The following is a 20,847-nucleotide window of genomic DNA, read 5'->3' on the forward strand; positions in this document are numbered from 1 at the left end:
TGTTCTTATTATCAATTTATTTTTTACTGACTGTTTAATTGCCCTTAATCGTATTTGCTATAGTTTTAACGGTGGTATTGAAGAAGTGTACTGTACATAAGTAATAAACGGAAAGGAAAGTTACATTGATATAAAATAAGTGGCATTCATTTTTGTTTTGATGCTGAAGTCACTTTTTTAGATTTGTGACATTACTTTTTATATTATGCTAAAACACTGCTGGGCTCTTTCAGAAGTTGCGGGGATGCTTTCTTTTTTAAGAAATAATGTAAAAAACATATATGGGTTACATAATTTTCATTTCTGAACATTTTGAAATATAATTTAAATTGATTTTGCACATTTAAAGCAATATATTTCTTTAATATCGCACAGCCCTAGTGGTAAGTAATATATGTATATTATGTACCCTAATGTAACAGACTCGTTTTTCCCCTTTTTCAAATACTTCCTACAAACGATCAATGAATAATATAATATTTTTCCAAACACTTGCCCTCACTGAAAATGGGGCAGGATGTATTTGATTTTCCTCCTCCTTTGCTGTTGCTGTTTTGTTCCGACAACATCATGCCATTATTGTTATTATACAGTATTAAGTAGAAAATCGATTTTTGAAATTTGTGAATCGATGCTTTGTCTATCCTGTCATCTGAATGCTCAAGTTGGTCCACAGTAAGTCTCAACTCACATCAGAGTTGTAGGGGCGTTTCAGGCCCTGCTGGTGCCGCGGAGGACCCTGCTGGCCTCCTGGGTAGATGGGATGCTGGGGCAACCTCTGGCCCTGCTGTGAGTACATGGGTCCCATGGAAGGGGGCCTGGAGCCGACCATTCCGGAGGGGGCCATGCCGGGTGGCCCACGGGGTCCGGAGTGCGACAGGAACTGGGTGTTGTAAGAGGAAGCACCACCCATCTGCAGAGCAAAAACAACACAGAGATCCACACCCATCAGAACCAGCGACGGGTAACAATGGCTGGAGACGTGCCTGCTGCCGTGACTTATGGCCATCAGGCCTTGGGCATGAAAGGGAAACGGCAACTAGGTCACCACCGTAAACAATCAAAAGTCCTGTGTGGCAGTAATGTCTGCCGTCTAAACCCGGGCAGACAGGCGGCATGTGAAATCTGCTGGAAAAACTAAGGGAAAATACTTTGCTTTTTTCGTCGCAATAATTAAAGCCATGTTTTTGGATTCAAGGCTCGGTTATATGCATTTGTCCAGCAGGGGGCGAATTGAGCGCAATGAAACTAGAGGTTACTGTGTGTCACACAAGATAATAATTTCTGAAGTGGAGTGCAAAGCATTTACCCCACACACACAAAAAACCAAAACAAAAATGAAGCAGAGTTTGCGCCAATCAGATTAACGGCATGAAAAAAACAAGATATTAAACAAAGGGACACGATTCATCACTAAAACACACTGAGATCTATTCCAGTGACCTTCCCTTCAGTGCCGTTCACCTCAACAAAGGTCAACCACACATAATGTGAACACAAACAAGTCCCTTACAGGCCCGTAGTTCAGCTCCTGGTTTTGCTTTTCCTGTATCGCGGCGACGGTTGCTGTGGCGGTGGCCGTCGCTGTGGCAGCGGCTGCGGCCACGGCAGCTGCGGCGGCCGCTTGGGTGAAGTCGGTGGGCGGGCGGACTCCATGGGGCGGCATCCCGAGGGAACCCCCTCCGTTATTTGGGTAACTAAAGAGGATAGACAGAAGACAGGTTAAGAATTGCATCGCATTCGTGTCATAAAATAAGTGGCGCTGATTATTCACGTTGTCGTGGCAGCAAGGTGTTGGTCTGGCTAGCCGAGGGGGACGCTGACTGCTCAGAGTCAGTGATTCACAAGATTTATTGCGATGCAAATTGATCTTAAGGGACGCGAGTGTGCGTGTGTTTCTGTGAGTCAGCGCAGGGGTGGGACGCTACAGCGCGCACATCCCCCCACTGCGATGACGTCCGCAGGCTGCCTGACATCACACAACTCCCACGAGGAGCAGAGTCTAAATACAGCCACAGAGACACTGGACAATATTTGCTTTTCTCACCTGCCCCCATATCCAGGCCCGGCCGGGTATCCCCCACTGGGCCGCCCGTACATGCCCTGCTGCATGAAGCCCTTGTTGGGTTCGGGGTAGCCCTGCTGGCTCATGAACTGAGGGGAGTTCATGCCCGGGCTGTTGCCAGGCATCATGTGACCACCGGCTGAGTTTCCGCCTGGACCCATGGGAGCACCAAAAACCTGCCGACAACATAGTTGTTAGATAAGATTGAACATTTTTTTGATTGCTGTCATTTGCTAACGTGGGACATTTATAGCAGGCATTATTTTATGTTTTTCTTCTATTTTTATATTTTACAAATAAATGTACACTACGTCAATTTTTTTTTTTTTTTTTTAAAGAAGTCTCTTCTGTGCACCAAACCCTGAATTTATTTGATCCAAGGTACAGCAAAAACAGTCAAATGTTTTAAAATTTTATTTATTCCTGTGATTTCAAAGCTGAATTTTTTGCATCATAACTCCCGCCTTTCAGTGTCACATGATCCTTCAAAATTATTTGAATATTCTGATTTGCTGCTTAAAAACATTTATTATTATGTTGGAAACAGCTAGAAGGTTTCTTTGATGAATAGAAAGTTCAGAAGAACAGCATTGATCTAAAATAGAATTCTTTTGTAAGATAAAAAAAATGCCTTTGTCATCACTTTTGATCAATTTAAAGCATCCTTGCTAAGCATTAATTTCTATAATAAAAAATTATACCGAGATAAATGCTGATCTTTGGATCTTTTTATTTATCAAGGACTCTTGAAAAAATACACTCCAAATAAAAACATCCAAAGATCAGCATTTATCTGAAACAAAAAGCTTTTGTAACATTATACACTACGCCATTGAAAAGCTTAGAGTCAGTATCTTTTGGGGGATAAGAAATTATAGAAATTAATACTTTTATTTAGCAAGGATGCTTTAATTTGATCAAAAGTGATGATGAAGACATTTCTAATGTTACAAACGATTTCTATTATAGATAAACGCTGTTCTTCAGAACATTTATTAAAGAAACCTGAAAAAATAGTCAGAATATCAAAATGATTTCTGAATGATCATGTGACAGGAGTAATTTTTTTTTTTTATTAAAATAAAGTTTAGAATTTTTTAAGTAACTAATATTTACTCAATACTATATTTATATAATTATTAATAAATCTTTCTCAATTAAACAGGACATGCTTTGAATGTTTCTGAATGATTTCTTTATGGGATCTGCTGATTCATTGACAAAAACAAGAATGTTTTGTTTGAGAGCCAGACAGGAGTAGGACATCCCTGGAACATGCAGTGCTTTCTTTGAGGAAAACAAGCTGGTGACATCACCACCACGGCGGACGGCCCTGCTTACCTGGCTGGGTGAAGGATTGGTTACCCCCCACACTGTGGTTACCACAGAGAGGGAGCCGGCAGGCTGATTGGGGCCTTGCTGCCAGGGGACAGGATCATATGGGTAAGAGGCGTCACTGCGGGGCGAGAGAAACACACAGACACCGGGGTTATTAATGCATCTGAGTGCTTCCTGTATAAAACGTTCTTAATTCACTTCTCACTGATCCGCCTCACATTATCCACATTATATTCCATCTACGTCTTTTGTCCTGGTATGATATCAGCATATGGTGTGAAATGCGAGTGTGAGAGAGAGAGAGCCAATCTTTCTGTGACTTCAGACGTGCCACAGCCACATGCTCTGGAGGTACTCGGCACAATGTTTCCATGGCGACTCCACAGTCACTTAGAGACAGGAAAGAGTAACGATGCCAAGGGAGAGGGGGGTGAGAGAGTAAGTGTGTGTGTGTGTGTGTATCTACTGTTTTCTGTGTAACTGGATCAAACCAGATCGCTCTCAATAATCGCTCGCCATCTTTCCATAATTAACCAAACTACATCACACGCTGATTAGAACAGGGAAACATGGACCTTAGTTAGAGTCGACGCCATATTTAATTTGACTTGAATGACAACGAGGCTGTGAGGGATGAATGTTCAATCAGTTCAGTGCTGTTACGGACATCGTTCCTCTGAAAGCATGTAAAAATTAGACTTGATTAAAGCCGTGCAATCTATTGAATAGATTACTAAGGTACGTTTAACTTTCACAGCCTTCATTCATGTCATTTTATAAGGTATTTCCCTCCATAAATGGGTTAAAGGTGCATGCGTCAGTCAGGTAACCTATTAAAACTGGCATTTTAGGGACTGAAACAGGGTTTTGATGAATAGGAATGTGCCTAATAAGCGACCTAAGAACAAAAAGGGATGTGAACAGAGGCCACAAAACAATATTAGATATTGCTGAGTTGGCTGGTAAGTTGTTTTATGACCTGTTACAATGCATGGCGTCAAAGGTGACATGTAAACAACACTGTTAACACTCACTTGTGCAAGTGACATGAGTGAATCTTATTTTAAGAAAAATACAAACGGTGGCAAAAAAACAAAAACAGTGACCGTCATGCATTTTCAAAGCAATTTGAATAATTTATCGTCAGAAGTTCAGCCAAGAAGCCAAATGCAACTTTTATTGTAGTTGAAAATCCAAAACCAAAGAAAGAACACTACTGTTTAACAGTTTTGAGGTCAAATTTTTTATTTTGAAGAAATTCGTGTTTTTAATTTAACAAGGATGCATAAAATTTATCAAAAGTGACAGCTGTGATATTTATTGTTTCTAAAAGATTTTATATTTATAAAATGCTGTTCTTTTGAACTTTTTATTCATCAAAGAATCTTTAAGAAATTAGTCACGGTTTCTACAAAAAGCATTGATAATTATATTGTTTTTTTTAAACAGCAAATCAGCATATTAGAATGATTTTTGAAGGATCGTGTGACACTGAAGACTGGAGTGATGATGCTGAAAATTCAGCTTTGCATCATGGGAATAAATTACAATTTTAAATGGTTTTTTAATTATTATAATAAGTATAAATAAATAAATAAATAAATAAATAAATAAATAAATAAATAAATAAATAAATAAATAAATAGAATAATAATAATTATTATTATTATATTATTATTATTATTTTTTTTAAATATCACAAATTTTAAATAGTAAAATATTTAACTATTTTTATTGTTCTTTTGATCAAATAAATGCAGCTTTAAAGATTTTAAATTATTTCAAAATTATATATATAAAAAAAAGTATAGACTCCAAACGTTTAAACTGTAAATGAGGGGGGAAAAGTAATAATGCTTGAATATTAATATTTTCTTTAGTCTATTTTTTTTATTGTCGTCGTCAATCCAAAAACAAAGCAAAACAGACACTACTGTTCAAAAGTTTTGTGGTCAGGTTTTTATTTTTAGGAAATTCATATTTTTAATTTAACAAGGATGGATACAATTTATCAAAAGTGAGTTGAGATATTATTTCCAAGTCTTCTATTTTTTTTTTATAAATCTATTTTTATCTTTTTAATTTTTTGTTCAAAGAATCTTTTCGAAATTAGTTTCTACAAAATCATTGATAATCATATTGTTTCTTGAACAACAGATCAGCACATTAGAATGATTTCTGAAGGATCATGTGACACTGAAGACTGGAGTGATGATGCAGAAAATTCAGCTTTGCATTACAGGAATAAATTACAATTTTAAATGTATTACAATATAGAAAATTTACTTAAAATAGTAAAATATTAAAAAATTTTTACAGTTCTTTTAATCAAATAAATGCACCCTTGGTTTAAAATTATTTCAAAATTATTAAAAAAATTTTTTAGGGTTGTTCCGATTCCGATACTAGTATCGGAAATGCCGCCGATACCACAAAAAAATCTAGCATCGGAATCGGCGAGTACTTGAACCCACGTACCGATCCGATACCATTTTCTTAAGATATGTTATTACCGCTAGCAAATCAGAAGCCAGTTCTTCTTCGCGGCTCAGAATGCAAACAGTGTTGCCACAAGCAACCACTGTTTAGAGCAGCGAAGAAGAAATACAAATGTGCTAGCAGTTTGTCCGCTAAAACGGCGGCATGTCTCATATGTAGGGCTTTATGATTTCTGCGATGCGGAAAACATGGACGGAATCGCGGAATCCAGTCAAAATGGAACTTACAGTTTAACGCGGAACGTCACGGAATTTGTCAAAGTTTGATGCATTAATCAAAGGTAGTTCATTACACTTAAATCAAATCGTGATATGGACTAATATTAAGCCAAAAACCGACTGTTTAAATATGAATAATAATGCGTGGTTCTGTGTTAATGAATTGTACAGGCGTGTGGTTTGTTTACTCCTGTACTGAAGCGCGCGGGACACTTGCAGTAATATTAAAGGGCTCCAGACTGTGACCAATTTTTCTGCCAGTGTTACTAATTTTCGTGAGCGGTCACACTGGCGCGACCACCGCGTTGTTAAACTCATAAGCTCTGCCATTTCTGTCTCAGATGAGAAACATAAAATGGCACGCGAAACGAAAGTGAAACTAACACGACACGTTTGAGCTGCTCAGCGCTGACTAGGGATGTTAACCGATGACCGTTTGACCGGTGGTTGACCGTATCAACGTTAACCGGTCAAAGTTGTCGGTAGTCGGTTAAAAAAAAAGTGATATCTAAATTAGGCTATTATAGACAGTGGACTATACGCTACTACAGTTAGCCATCTCATTCCTCATCTTTTTGTGTTAAGTGAACAAATTATCCCTCACACTCAATTTTTCATAACTCGCCTGTTTGTACTTAATAAACCAATAAAAACATTTCGCGCGAGGTCACAGCGTTTGGGTTCACGCGCTCACAAGGTTTGCGAAAAGTAAAGGCAACAGGCTAAAACACTCGAGGTTAGAGCCAGGGCAGACGACAGGATGAAGCGTGCAAAGAAAAGTAGTGTGTGGGACCATTTCACCAAAAAGAATGAGACAGGTGTAAGATGCAACTTGTGTGATACAGTGCTTAAATATAGTAGCAGCACATCATCTATGATGTATCACCTGAAAACGCGACACCCGCAAGCCTCTTCGGGTGAGAAAGGTAGCCAAAGCCAACCTACCGTGTCATCTATGCTAGCAGGTAGGAAATGTGAAATGGAAGGAAATGAGCCGTGGCAATGTTTCAAAGAGCTTCTAACCTAGACAAACGCCTTTATTTTCAAAGCGATCACCTTGTACCCAAACCATTTGAAACTAACAACAAGCTCTTCGGCGCCGCGTTTGCGGGACTCATGTTTCGCGCTGTAGGGGATTTTAAAAAAGTGACGTGAGTGGCAGTGTGTGTGTGTGTGTGTGTGTGTGTGTGTGTGTGTGCGGGAGGCAGAGCGGCAGAGAGATGCGACAGAGTTGCGAAATTGCAGGCGCGGCTCGAAATGGCTGTTATTTCAAATAGCGTACCATTTTTTAAACTAATCGGTTAACCGGTTTCAACCGGCTAATGAGGCTCGGTGGTCGGTCAAGAAATTTTTTTGTTTTCGCCATCCCTAGCGCTGACCGTTTATCAGCTTGGACTGCAATGCAAACAAACTTGCACAAACCCCGAACAGCTTTATTCGGGAGCCAACGTTAATTTTGCAACACTGTTACTGCTGCGAGATGCAGTGAGGAGCATTTGAAAATGCCGCATAATGAATATGGTTGCTGCGAGATCTAGTGAGAATCTTTCAAATTCTGGCCAAAATTCTCTGTTATAAACAGGGCTGATGTACGTCAGAAAAACAGATTAGTAATACTAACTATATGAAAAGATATTACTGTCAAATGTATGTCATATAATAAAAATACTCTAGTTCACTGTATATGTCATATAATAAAAGTTCAATGTATGTCATATAATAAAAATACTCTAGGTCACTGTATATATCACTGTATATTTGTTTTATTAAGGAATATGTCTGAAGCACACAATAAAATAATTTATTAGTATTATCTACAGCTGTATATACAATTACACACCCAGGTATCGGATTAGTACTCGGTATCGGCCGATACCCCGAGCCCAGGTATCGGAATCGGTATCGGGAAGGAAAAAAGGGTATCGGAACATCTCTAAAAAATTTTATAAACTCCAAATGTTTGAACTGAACATTGGAAAAGAAAAAGAATAAAAATAAAATAATAATAATTCTTGCTAATTAACATTTTCTATTTTTTTTTATTTTATTGTCGTTGTAAATCCAAAAAGCATATCAGACACAACCATTCAAAAGTTTTGTGGTCAGGTTTTAATTTTTAAGAAATTCATACTTTTAACTCAACAAGGATGCATAAAATTGATCAAAAGTGATAGTTTAGATAATTATTATTTCCAAAAGACTTATATTTTTGTAAATATATTTTAATCTTATAAACTTTGTTCAAAATAATCGTTAAGAAATTAGTTTCTACAAAAACATTGCATCATATTGTTTCTTGAACAGCAAATCAGCATACTACAATGATTTCTGAAGGATCATGTGACACTGAAGACTGGAGGGATGATGCAGAAAATTCAGCTTTGCATCACAGGAATAATATTGAACTATTTTTACTGTGCTTTTAATCAAATAAATGCACCCTTGGGGTAAAATTATTTCAAAATTATTTTAAAAAATTGTATAGACTCCGACAGATATATAATAAATAACCATATATATATATATAATACATAATGTATAATATATCAATATATTATGTAATAATGTGTATGGGTGTAATATTTTACATTTATGAATATAATAACATATTGTATATATTTTTTGTCCCAAAGTCCAAAGTTGGAAATGTCTAGGAAAAAAAAGGCTTTTTCCAAAAAAAGAAAGAAAAAAAAAAACTATGTATGCAAAACCGTATTGTGCAGTTAATTCTCATATTGTATTTTCATAAAGTTTTTGCTATTTTATGAACATTTTTTCAATGGTAAATCAATAACAAGTAGATTTTTAACAATTTTTCAAGTGTAATTTCTGAGATTTGTTGCATTTTGCATCCAATTTTTCTTTAGTTTAATGGCCAGTAAATAATCTTGAGTCACTACATATTGGCAGGAGTGCCAAAAACCTTGGACACGGAATGGGAGCATTCCAGGTAAAACCTATCCAAGCGGCAACAGCTCGAAAGTATCAAGAAAATTAAACCTGCGAGGGTTTATTGAGTGATAACTGGCTCTGAACAGCTTCTCACCCGAACTGACCCGAGACACCTCAACCCCACTGCCACATGAAAGCCTCCTCTCTTTAAAGCCCTCGAAGAAAGCAGAGATCCCCTTCTTGACACATTTCCACCTCGACCTGCGGCAAAGTATCCGCTGGCCTGCAGCCCACAGGATATTGAGGTTCCAACAAAGGCTTAAAGCGAGTGTCTCGTTGAGGCTGGTATTGCACTGCCGGGGCAAATAAACAAACTGAACTACCGGTGGCTTAGAGGCATTCCATAGGAGGCAGAGGTTTCTCTTAAAGCTCTTCTGCAGGAAAACCACCAGATACCCCTGGTCTCTGAAACAGGAAACTGCGGTTTCAAAGCCAAATCCTGCAGCAGCCAATCAGCGGCCGAGAGACAAAGCAGCCAATCAAAATGTAAAAAACCTAACACTCGTGCAGATTGAGAACTCAGTAAATGAGAGGAGAAGGTGTGGGCGCGAGGATTCAGTTTGGGGCCCAATGCATGTGCCGCTGCGGGCGATTTATCTTGCACCAACTTCCACTTTTTCTACATGTTCAGACTGTTTGCTTCATTATTGCAACGTAATTCCCTTTATGTGCTCAAATATCAGTATAACTCATGAAAATGTGCCAAGTACACCTACCTACAAGAGCCTGCAGTACATCATTTACTAAATATTTAAGGACCAAATTACTATGAAAGCTCTGCCTGAAAGTACCAAGAGCACATTAAGCAATTGGGTTGTATATTTCTCTTTGCTGGTTTGGAGAATTAACCAGGCTTAAAGAGTTAGTTTAGACAAAAATGCAAATTTTCTTAAATTGGTGGACACAAAAATAGAATGTCCATACAGCAATGAAAGTGAATATTAAATATAGACACTACCAGTCAAAAGTTTTTGAACAGTCAGATTTTTTAAGTTTAAAAAAAAAAGTCCCTTCTGCTCACTGAGCCTGCATTTACTTGATCCAAAGTAAAATGTCTGTTTTTGATCTACATATATATTAAAATGTAATTTATTCTTGTGTTTAAAGCTTAAAGGAGAACTCCGGTGTGATATTGACCTAAAGTGTATTGAATCATGATACCGAGTGTGAACGTACCTTGCATATTTCATCCCGGTTTGTGTCCAGCTGTCCGAAATCTGGGGTCAGTTAGCCGATGCTCACAACAGGCTGTCTATGAGAGTGAATAGGGCATCGAAGTAGCCATGTAAATAAATCACTGTTTTACGCCATTTACGAGGCACAAAGTAGTGTTGGTGCTCGACACTCGACTTATCGTGACTACATTTAAGATGGCGGCGGCCGGTCTGTTCCTGGTGGAAGATGTCTGTATAAATCTTCTTGTAAATAAACTACCGGTGCTTTTTCTGAGTTCTCAATGTCTCGTTTTAAATGTCAGGGCCCTAGGAAGTCTACCGATGAAGTGTGGAGCTACTTTGTGCCTCGTAAATGGCGTAAAACAGTGATTTATTTACATGGCTTTTCCGATGCCCTATTCACTCTCATAGACAGCCTGTTGTGAGCATCGGCTAACTGACCCCAGATTTCGGACAGCTGGACACAAACCGGGATGAAATATGCAAGGTACGTCTACACTCGGTATCATGATTCAATACACTTTAGGTCAATATCACACCGGAGTTCTCCTTTAATATTCAGTAGGGTTGGGTCGATAGACGATGCCATCGCTCATCGCCGATGGCCGATAGACATCACGATGCTGAGCCAGCATCGCAATCCTCCGCCCCACCCCTGCCCCGCCCCCGCCGCAGCAGCAACCCGCTCACGAAAAACACACACTGAATCACACTAGGGCTGCACGATATATCGAAAAATTATCGTTATCGCGATATTAGTATTAGGCTTGCCACGATAGACGGTGTTGACGGTGTTACCGGTTTTAAGACGCAACACCGGTGACATCACTTTTCCACCGTGACACCGTCTCCACTTTTTTTTTTTTTTTTTTTTAAGTATTCGTTTTTTTATTAAATATTTATTTGAATTGAATGGAAAATATTATTCTAAATAATTTACTTAAGACGAGAGCATGCAATATAATTAAAAACTGAACATAGCTACAATGCGTCATATTTCATTTATCACGTGAGGAGTTCGCGCTTACATATAATAAACAGCGTAAAAGTTAAGCATGTTTGGCCGAGCCCGGGGCACTCCCCCTGCCCAGGGAGAGGGATGCTGAAAACAAGAGATGATGAAGGTAAGACTGCTTGGCTATTTAAAGGGATTCTCTTGTAGTGCTTGGATACGGAGTGTGATTGCTGATGGTGAATTGGCCGTGTTAATTATCTGTGCGAGGAGTCGAATTTACAGAAAGAGAATGGCGGACGATTTAGTGTCCAAAAGCACCTGTTTGGCAATATTTTGGGTTCAAAGTTTTTTTTTTTTGTAGTTTCGTTGTCGTCCATTAAAACAATTGACGCCGAACTGCCAATTCCCGCAAAACTGAAAGTGAAAGTATAATACGCACGCATTTATAAGCTATTTAAAAGCAGAAAAAAGAGCAAACCCTCACCCCCACGGTGATACCGGTATTACCGGTGTTGTCACGTGCCGATTAACCGGTGGGGAAATTTCCTCATCGTCACAACCCTAATTAGTATACGCGATATCAGTATCGCAGAGAGTTGCGATAATTTACATTTAAATTATGTGCCAAACATTTGTGCGTTGCATGCATAGGTTGTCCTCATTTGACCAAACAGATGGGGGCTTACTATCTTTATACCCGCCTCCCAAGTAGGTTCTATGATGCTATTGGCTAGAACGGGCGAACAGGTGAACCCGGTGGCTCAGAGAATGAAAAATAAATATGGCAGGAGTACGAAGGGAGAAAATGACAGCAGCGCTGAACTTTTGCCTAAAAAGAACTGTACAGGAATCAAAATTGCCACCGTTTATGCTCCCAAAATTTAATCTGCACAACCTCAAATTATATTTGGGAGCATTTGTGTGAGTGCGAGAAATTGTTGTGGTGCGACCTAGTTTCATTTCTTTACAAAACTTTCGCTAACCTAACTACTGCACAGACTGCTGTGAGCTGATGTGTTCGCCGTTCTCTCCAAGTTACATTACATAACCATTTAAACTTAATCTTTTTTGTTAACTTTAATGAAGATTTGAGATATTAGCCGTCTTCCTGTCACTGACAATGCGCACCGCTGAACTAGGAACTAGGAGTATTTTCCACTGGGGACACGCTTTTCAAAATCCTGTTGGTGTCCTCCGACTTTCAAATGGTTTGTTAAAGTAATCTCTTGTATTGCAGAGTGCATGTAATGCACTGGCGAAAGTTTTGCGCGATCCTTAAAACGAAACCTAAAGTAAAACGCGTAGGCTACGCGCATTTAAAAGCAATTTTAATACCCCACATTTAGAAAGCGACTCCCCAATGCACGCAAATTAGGCTAAATAAAATATCTAGGCTGTTATTAGAATGTGGGCTATAATAAGTTGTGAAGTTGTCTATAACTCTGTATCATACTTAAAAAAATTTGGTCTCTATATTGCACTTTGAATATTGAAAGAGTAGTCTACTTTGAATATGGCTGCATTTGTCGTCTATTTTTTGTTATTTATACTGTAATTTTTTACAAATTTGATTCTGAGGCTTTCAGAAACAGCCCATTTGATTTGCCTGGCAATTGGAATCAGCCATGAAGAATAAAGATCAGTGCATTACTAAAAAGAAATTGGGTGCTCCTAATTTTTTTTGATGCTCCTAACTTTTTGAAGTTTAATAGTAATTTTAATAAATTTTTTGTTTAATAATATGTTTTATTTAAAAAACAAAAACAAACAAAAAACAGGCAAGGCAAGGAAATATTTAGTTTAAAAGATGCTCTACATGTAAATAAAAAGTAATGTTTGAAAGCAATTCATTTTGTGTTTGCAGGTCTATGGTAACAGCAAACCAGAAATCAGAATATCTGCCGAGGTTTTAAGTCATTCATAGTGTTTTAAAGTCAAAACTTCCTTGACATAAATTTTTTTTTTTAGCTTGAATTAGATTTAATTCGGATGACAGAAGAATATCTATTACCTGTTTATTTTAGCATGATCATTACATATATAAAAGATAAAAAAAAAAAAGATAATAATAACAATAATAATTATCAAAGCATTTCTCTAAGGAAATGTAATATCGCAAGAAATATCGTTATCGCAATATTGAACACCAATATCGCATATCGCATGTTTTCCCAATATCGTGCAGCCTTAAATCACACTATATAGCAAGATGAAATGCATGCTTTCAATTTCCGCATTTTTACTTATTTTATTATTATTATTATTATTATGAGGAAATAATAACAAGGAAGTTGTTAGCGATCACAATATAAATTACAGTGAACTCCAAACGAATTACATGAACTAGTTCGTTTACATTAATAAATGAGGCATACAAAACAGCAGAAAAAATTCAAAATAATTTTAATTAAATTAGATTAAATAAACTACACCAAATATGCCTTTTTCATGGTTTTACCATAACGAACCGAGCTTGGAACAAAAAACATTCAAATGCATTGGGAATATGGAAACACTTGGATTTGTGCCGAATTACAGAGGTACGTGAGCCCAGCGCCTGATATTTTTAGTTTCGCTTTGTTTTGGATTCTTAACTTTATTTTGTTTCATTCATGTTCTGTTCTGAATCGTACGATGCCAAATTGGTCGACATCGCCCAACCCTAATATTCAGCATCATCACTCCAGTCTTCAGTGTCACATGAACCTTCAGAAATCATTCTAATATGCTGATCTGTAGTTCAAGAAACATTTATTATTATTATTATTATTATTATTATAAATTTTAAAACAGCTGAGTAAACTCTATGATGAATAGAAAGATCCAAAGCATTCCAGAATTTATCTGAAATAAAAAAGCTTTTGTATTATTCCATTCAAAAGCTTGGAGTGAGTGTGCATTTTTTTTTTTCAGGAAAGAAATGATATAAATTAATATTTTTATTGAGCAAGGATGATTTAAATTGATCAAATGATGATAAAGATATTTATAATGTTACAAAATATTTCTGATTGAGATAAATGATGATTTCTGAAGGATCACGTGACTGGAGTAATGATGCTAATTTAGCTTTGAAATCACAGGAATAAATTACACTTGAATATATTTCAAATAGAAAACAGTTATTTTAAATAGTAAAAATATTTTACGGTTTTTACTGTACTTTGGATCAAATAAATGCAGGCTTGGTGAGCAGAAGAGACTTTAAAAACATTAAAAATCTTACTGTTCAAAAACTTTTGACTGGTAGTGTATATCATTTTATTTATAATATTTTATATATAATAAGTCAAATAACTATATATGATAATGTATGTAACATAAATGATTAATTAGAATGCATATATCTATTTTGTAATAATTACATAATCAAATATATTCAAAAATTTTGTATGTGTCGTATGTAATATATATGCTATTTGCATAACTTTTCATGTGCCATTAATGCTGCAGTTCACAGTCATTTTAGGGATAACATCATCTTGACATTTTGCGTAACTTCCTTTCGTGTTCCACAGAACAAAGTCAGTCACATGTCTGAAATGACATGAGGGTGAGTAAATGACATTTGTTAATTTTGAATGTCCCTTTTAAAACTAAAGATTCCAAAAAGAACTAAATAAAGTTCCAAAGAACTTTTGAACTTTGGTTTCTTTAGAAATCCATCCACGTACTGGTACTTCACCTCCGGTGTAACATCAACAACTTGTTTTTCTCTCCAAATAACCATAAAGCACACTTTAGGACCCTTAAAACCGACAGAGACGGCTCAAAGAAGCAAAACACAACACCCTAACTCGCACAAGGAAAGAAAAACACAATTAAACTGCACGCCAAGGCTAATCTCATCCAGATAAGGCTGCAAAACAATAAAAACACATTGCTTCCCTGAAGCCATTACCAAATAGTAGTTAAAATATGCAAAATCAACAATCAAAACATTCAGACTGTTAGGTGGAAGCAGGTGTCAGTTCGAGGGGGGTTTGAGAGTTCAGAATGTCGTTAGAGAGGAAACAGTGGGCGCGAGTCACACTTTAACTCGCAGCTGTGTCGAAGCTACTGACCTGTGTGGCGTTGGAGGCAGGGCAGGTTTCATGGAGTTGATGGGGTTCATCGGAGGAACCTAGGGGTCTATGGGACACCCCGAATCTCCTCAACCTGGCAGGCAGTCTGCAAAAGAAAGAAAGAAAGAGAGACATGCGTTAGACTGACAGAACTCAATCACAACAAAGGCTCTGTTGCCTCCGCCGTGACTCACTGAGGCAGACGCGTAACGCCGGTGTAGTGGCTTTAACCAATTTCATCTGGAGGGCTCTCGGATGGCTGCGGTTCTGCCCAGAGGCACGAGGGGTTAATCAACAACTGACTGCGCCAGCACATCTTTCTCCGCGCTTTGATAGGGTAGCTTTTGCAATCGTTTCCTCGACTTGGAGCCTTTCCACCAATCACAGTTTAAAAAGCAGCCAGCGCCGCACACAAAGGAGCGAGATTTGACAGCATGTGGCATCTCTCGGGCTGCTGCACCACAGTCGAGAGAATCTCTAGACTGCAGTGGCCGAGACAAAAGCAGTGTGCTTTAAAACAGAGCGACGGGTCGCAAACGTGGACGACCTGAACGCTACGTCTTGCTGCAGGATCCTCTCGCTCTCTGCGGAGACTGGAGAAGCCGGGAAAGGATGGAGGGAGGGAGGGAGTGAGGGCTATTTATAGCACGATTTGATTTCAAAAAGAAAAGAGAGATGTGGAAACATGGAGGTTCTCATGGCCGCCGCCATCACCGCTGCTTTGAGATCCGAGCCCTCCGCGAAGATAACGCCTTCAACCCCGCTCAATTATTTAAGCCCTCAGGGAGCTTGTTCCGACCAAAGAGGGTGCTTCTTTGTGCGTGTGTGCGCGTTTAGATTGTACAACGTTAATAATGACAACAAGACCCCCTTCCGCCCCACCCCACTGCCTCTCCGTCTGTCTCCGCTCTCGGGGGTGAAGCTTGATTAGCACACATGCTAATTTGCCGCCGACATCAGTGGCTGTCAGTCCCCCCACCACCCCTAACACTCTCTCCACCCCCTCAACATCCATTTTCTTCTCCTTCCTTACAGATTTAGGTCAGACACCCCACAGCTTGAAAAGAAAGGTGGATGAGCGGAACGGCGTCGAGGGGGGCTGCAGGAAGAGTCACTCAGAGGAGTGACAGAGTTGATCAGAGAGAGGTTCACCTACAGGGATAATGAGAGGATCGAGCGGAGGATGAGAAAGGGAGGTGGGCGGCAGCGACAAAATGAGATCCTCCATTGTCGTGTTTTGATAACCACTTGACTGAAGCAGGCTTAGCAATATTTACATGCTCGCGTGGCCGTTTTCATTAGCAATTACACCAGCTCCGTCCGTGTAAAGAGCCGTTTATTATTATTATAAGCTGTGACTGATTTCAGCCTCTTTGAGATATTGAAGGATTTGTCTGTTTATGGTTTGTGGATGTTCTTACAATTAGGGACGCATAATATATAGGTGAAGATCAATAAAGACCCCTCTCCACCGCTACCAACAAAATTCACCTTAAAATATCCAGATTATATGGAGTAATCATTTGTATATTTTCAAGATACCCCCCTCAAAAAAAATTTTTTTTTTATTAGGTTGATTAAAAATAGTTACAAATGTAATTTATAATTAGTGGGGAATCATAGAGATTTTTATAATTAAATAAATAATAGTAACAATTATTATTTTTTTAATAATTTCAAATAATAATTTTATAAAAATGATAAAAAGATATTTAAGTGCATGTTAATATATATATATATATATATATATATATAAAATATAATGTAATAATATATAATATAATCGTACAAAATATATTAAAAATGCTATACATTTTTTTAAAAATATATAAAAATAAAATATTATAAATTACATTAATAAAAAATACACACACACACACACACACACACACACACACACACACACACACACATATATAATATAATATAAAATTAAATATAAAATACTTTAAAAAATTATACTTTAATAAAAATGTACAATTCATAATTTCAAATAATTATTTAATAATAATTATAAACATTGTGTAAATAATAAAATAATATAGATAATTTCTAAATGTATTTAATCAATAAATATTAGAAAATAATGAATATATAAATTATTTAAAAATAATACAAATAAATTATAATAAAATAATATATATCATATTTAAAACAATTAAAAAATAAATACAAATAATAATTAAATATAATCTGTAAAAATAAAATAAAATAATTTTCAGAAAGAAAAAAAAACATAGAATGAGCTTTAATGGGTGAAAAAAGTACCCAAATTGTCCAATAATTTTGTATATTATCAACTACCATGTAGAATTACATTTCAATCTCAATAATTTGCTGAAAAATGTAATTTTAATCCAATTAATAAAGAAATAAATCAACAAATTAATCAATTACTTTAAAACATATATATTTATATATCATATCAATTGTCTAATATATAAAGAAATGCAACAATGAAAATGCTGGGCACTCTGGGTTAATTTCTTACTGGTCCAGGGCAAATTAGCTCAGATATGATAAAAGGCCAGTATTATTTATCAGCTCTCTGTATCAAGTTAAAACGTCTGTTTACCACTTTTGATTTTTGAAACTTGTATCCATGAAACACATTACCTTATAGCTCTCTAGATTAATTAACCGCTGAGTGACGAGCATTAATGGTGTTTAATTAGCCCGCTGCAGCTCAGCCCACCCCTGTAATCATTAATCTCCCGTATTGGAACAATCCTTCAGTGAAGGAGCATCTATTCAAACAGTGGACAACCGTAATCCATCCACTCTGGAAACACGATCTGGCGCCTGCGAGGAGCACACACACATAGTTAAAGACCCCATGATGTGACTTGAACACCATTCGCTTTAACTGCAATGTGCTGTTACAATATAACATTCTCATTCTAGAGAGCATCTGATTGGAGGACAAATTGTACACGCCTCTGAGTGCAAGATGAGTCATCAAAATTTCTAGTGCATTTCCCAAGTAGAGAACGTTTTTGGAATCAAGCCACAAAAATTCAGTTTCAAACATGAGGTCTTTTAAAACATATCCGCACACCAAAGTAAACATCCGACAACACACGTGGCAAGCGTAACCACGAGCCAAGGTTTGCTCAAACCGCCAGCGAAGGACACACACACACTCTCTTAAGAAGCACATTTTATGCTGTGAAATAACGCGCTTCAGCATCTTTGCTTATTGCTTTGCCTTCACTGTGTGACGGATAACAGCACAAACAGTTCTTGCCCTGGAATGAACAGAACACACTGTTCTTTACTGCTGGGCTCCTTCTAACCCCCTCCTCTCTTTTCCTCTAGTTCCACCCCTGGCCTGCAGTGACCCGTTCCTGCTGGGCTTCCCTCCCTTTCTCCAATTCCTCCAACACGTGGGCCATCCTTTCTTTCTCATACCGTTTCCCTCACTTTTAACTTTCTCTGCCCCTCCGAGTCTCTTCCTGCACCCATCCGACAGGACTGTTCGGTCTGGGACGGCAGGGCAAGACGGCACCCACAGGGGTGTGACCGTTAAGGGCACGGAACGCCTCGGCTTTTTTTGCCAAGCAGCACACAAAAGCTCGCAGGCCTTTGATTTCTGATAGGCCGGAGAAATGCTTGTGTGTCAGCGCTCTTGAAATGAAGTGCAGATTCAGCTCTCTACAGGGACTGCACTTCAGAGAACAGAACCTGAAACACAGCACAGGTTAGGAGAGTGTTCTAGGAACCGTCGAGACTGGGATAAAAAGGAGTATCGTACTGCACAGAATTCACATTTTCATCACTTTTTAATGCTATAGTGTGCGTTTTCTACGTCACTAGCAGCACCAAATGGAGTGAACGACTCCGGCTCAAAGGCGTGAGTTCGCAGCAGGACTAACTGTTTATCCAAACAATGAAAGGCAAGCAGAGTTTTTGGGGAAATTGTTTTCACAATCATTTTGTTTCACAATCAAGTGTTATTAGTATTGGTAATTCAGTATTATTGGTAACTGGCATTATTGGTAATAAAAAAAAATAAAAAATACTTTTTTTTTTAATAATGATAAAATAAAATAATTATCATTATCATTATTATTATTATTATTATTATTATTATTATTATTATATAATTACTATAATAATCAACGTTATTTAAAATTAATTAAAATAATAAAAAATATTATTATTATACTAAATATTGGTAATTGGCATTATTGGTAATAAAAAAAAACTTAAAACTTAAAAATGGGAAGAAATGCAATAAAATAAAATAAAACTAACTAAAATATTAAAATGGCCACAAATTAAATTTTGTTTTAGATAAATGGTAACAAACAACAACAATTATAATCAAAATATAATAATTATATAATATTATAATATATATATAATAATTTTTATTATTATTATTATTATTTTTTAATCTTATTATTATTGCATTTTAGTTTAGTTGGATAACTGGTAATAGAAATAAAACAGAATAAAGTAATTATTATTACTATTATTATCACATTATTATAATAAATAATTAAAATGGTTTAAAATGAAGTAAAAAAAAAAATTATATATATATATATATATATATATATATATATATATATATATATATATATATAATATATATATATATATATATATATATATATATATATATATATATATATATATATATATAAATAATATAAAAAATGATTGGTAATTCCCATTATTGGTAATACAACAGGGAAAAAACATAACTGAAATAAGAACAACCTAAAATATAACTGGGGAAAATTTTAAAATAAATATAACAACAATAATAATATTAATAAAACTAACTAAAAAATAAAAATGGCCACAAATGAAAGTTAGTTTTAGATAAATGCTAACAACAACAACAATAATAATAATAATTATTATTATTAATTATTATTATTGCTTTTTTATTATTGTATTTTAGTTTTGCATAACTGGTAATTAGTTTTGAATTAATTAAATTAACGAAAAGATCAAATAAAATAATAATAATAATTATTAGTATTTATTATTATTACTAAGAATTATTAACTATGAAAAATATTTATAATACTACTACTACTACTAATAATAATGATCATATTATTGTATTTTAGTTTTGGATAGCTGGTAACAAAAATAACTAATGATAAATAAAATAATTATTTCTATCATTATATTATTATAAATTATAAATAATTAAAATATTTTAAATCAATTAAACAATTAGTAATAATTAAAATATTAATTTATTTATCCAATCATTGGATTTTCGTACTTATTTAAAAAAAAACTAATAAATAAAAAATAAGCAAATAGTTAAATGCATTAACTTTGGCAGCCCTAAAATATTAAAACTAAAGTAAAAACTAAAATAAAAGTAACAATTATAGTGAAAAATACACTATGTGAAATACAGAATTTCCAAACGCACAGCTGAAGAAACAACTTCAACAAAGCAGTCCATTCCCACATTTTTTCCCCATCCAATACGACACTGCTTGCGATCCAGCAACTTCAAACGAAGGACAATCCCAGTGCATCAGTAAGAACAGTGGTAGCCAAAGACTAGCTGGGAAACCGCCTGTCCAAAAATCCACAATTCGTCTGC

General features: G+C 36.2%; 1 protein-coding gene across 3 annotated transcripts in view; it reads right to left on the reverse strand.

The window, feature by feature from the left end:
• zmiz2 (zinc finger, MIZ-type containing 2) overlaps window positions 1–20,847 on the reverse strand; it is a 55,913-nt gene that overhangs the window by 14,404 nt on the left and 20,662 nt on the right. For 2 of the 3 annotated variants that reach the window (XM_073829454.1, XM_073829452.1), the window contains exons 2-6: window positions 15,267–15,372; window positions 3,407–3,521; window positions 2,048–2,241; window positions 1,514–1,697; window positions 692–913 (exon numbers count right to left, since the gene is read on the reverse strand). In XM_073829454.1, the coding sequence (XP_073685555.1) occupies window positions 692–913; window positions 1,514–1,697; window positions 2,048–2,241; window positions 3,407–3,521; window positions 15,267–15,316 (765 nt within the window). In that variant the 5' untranslated portion in view covers window positions 15,317–15,372. Of the gene's footprint in view, window positions 1–691; window positions 914–1,513; window positions 1,698–2,047; window positions 2,242–3,406; window positions 3,522–15,266; window positions 15,373–15,460; window positions 15,751–20,847 lie in introns of those variants that run through there. The other variant, XM_073829453.1, reaches the window with a different exon arrangement.

Source organism: Garra rufa, chromosome 23 (assembly GCF_049309525.1).
Source record: "Garra rufa chromosome 23, GarRuf1.0, whole genome shotgun sequence".
NCBI lineage: Eukaryota > Metazoa > Chordata > Actinopteri > Cypriniformes > Cyprinidae > Garra > Garra rufa.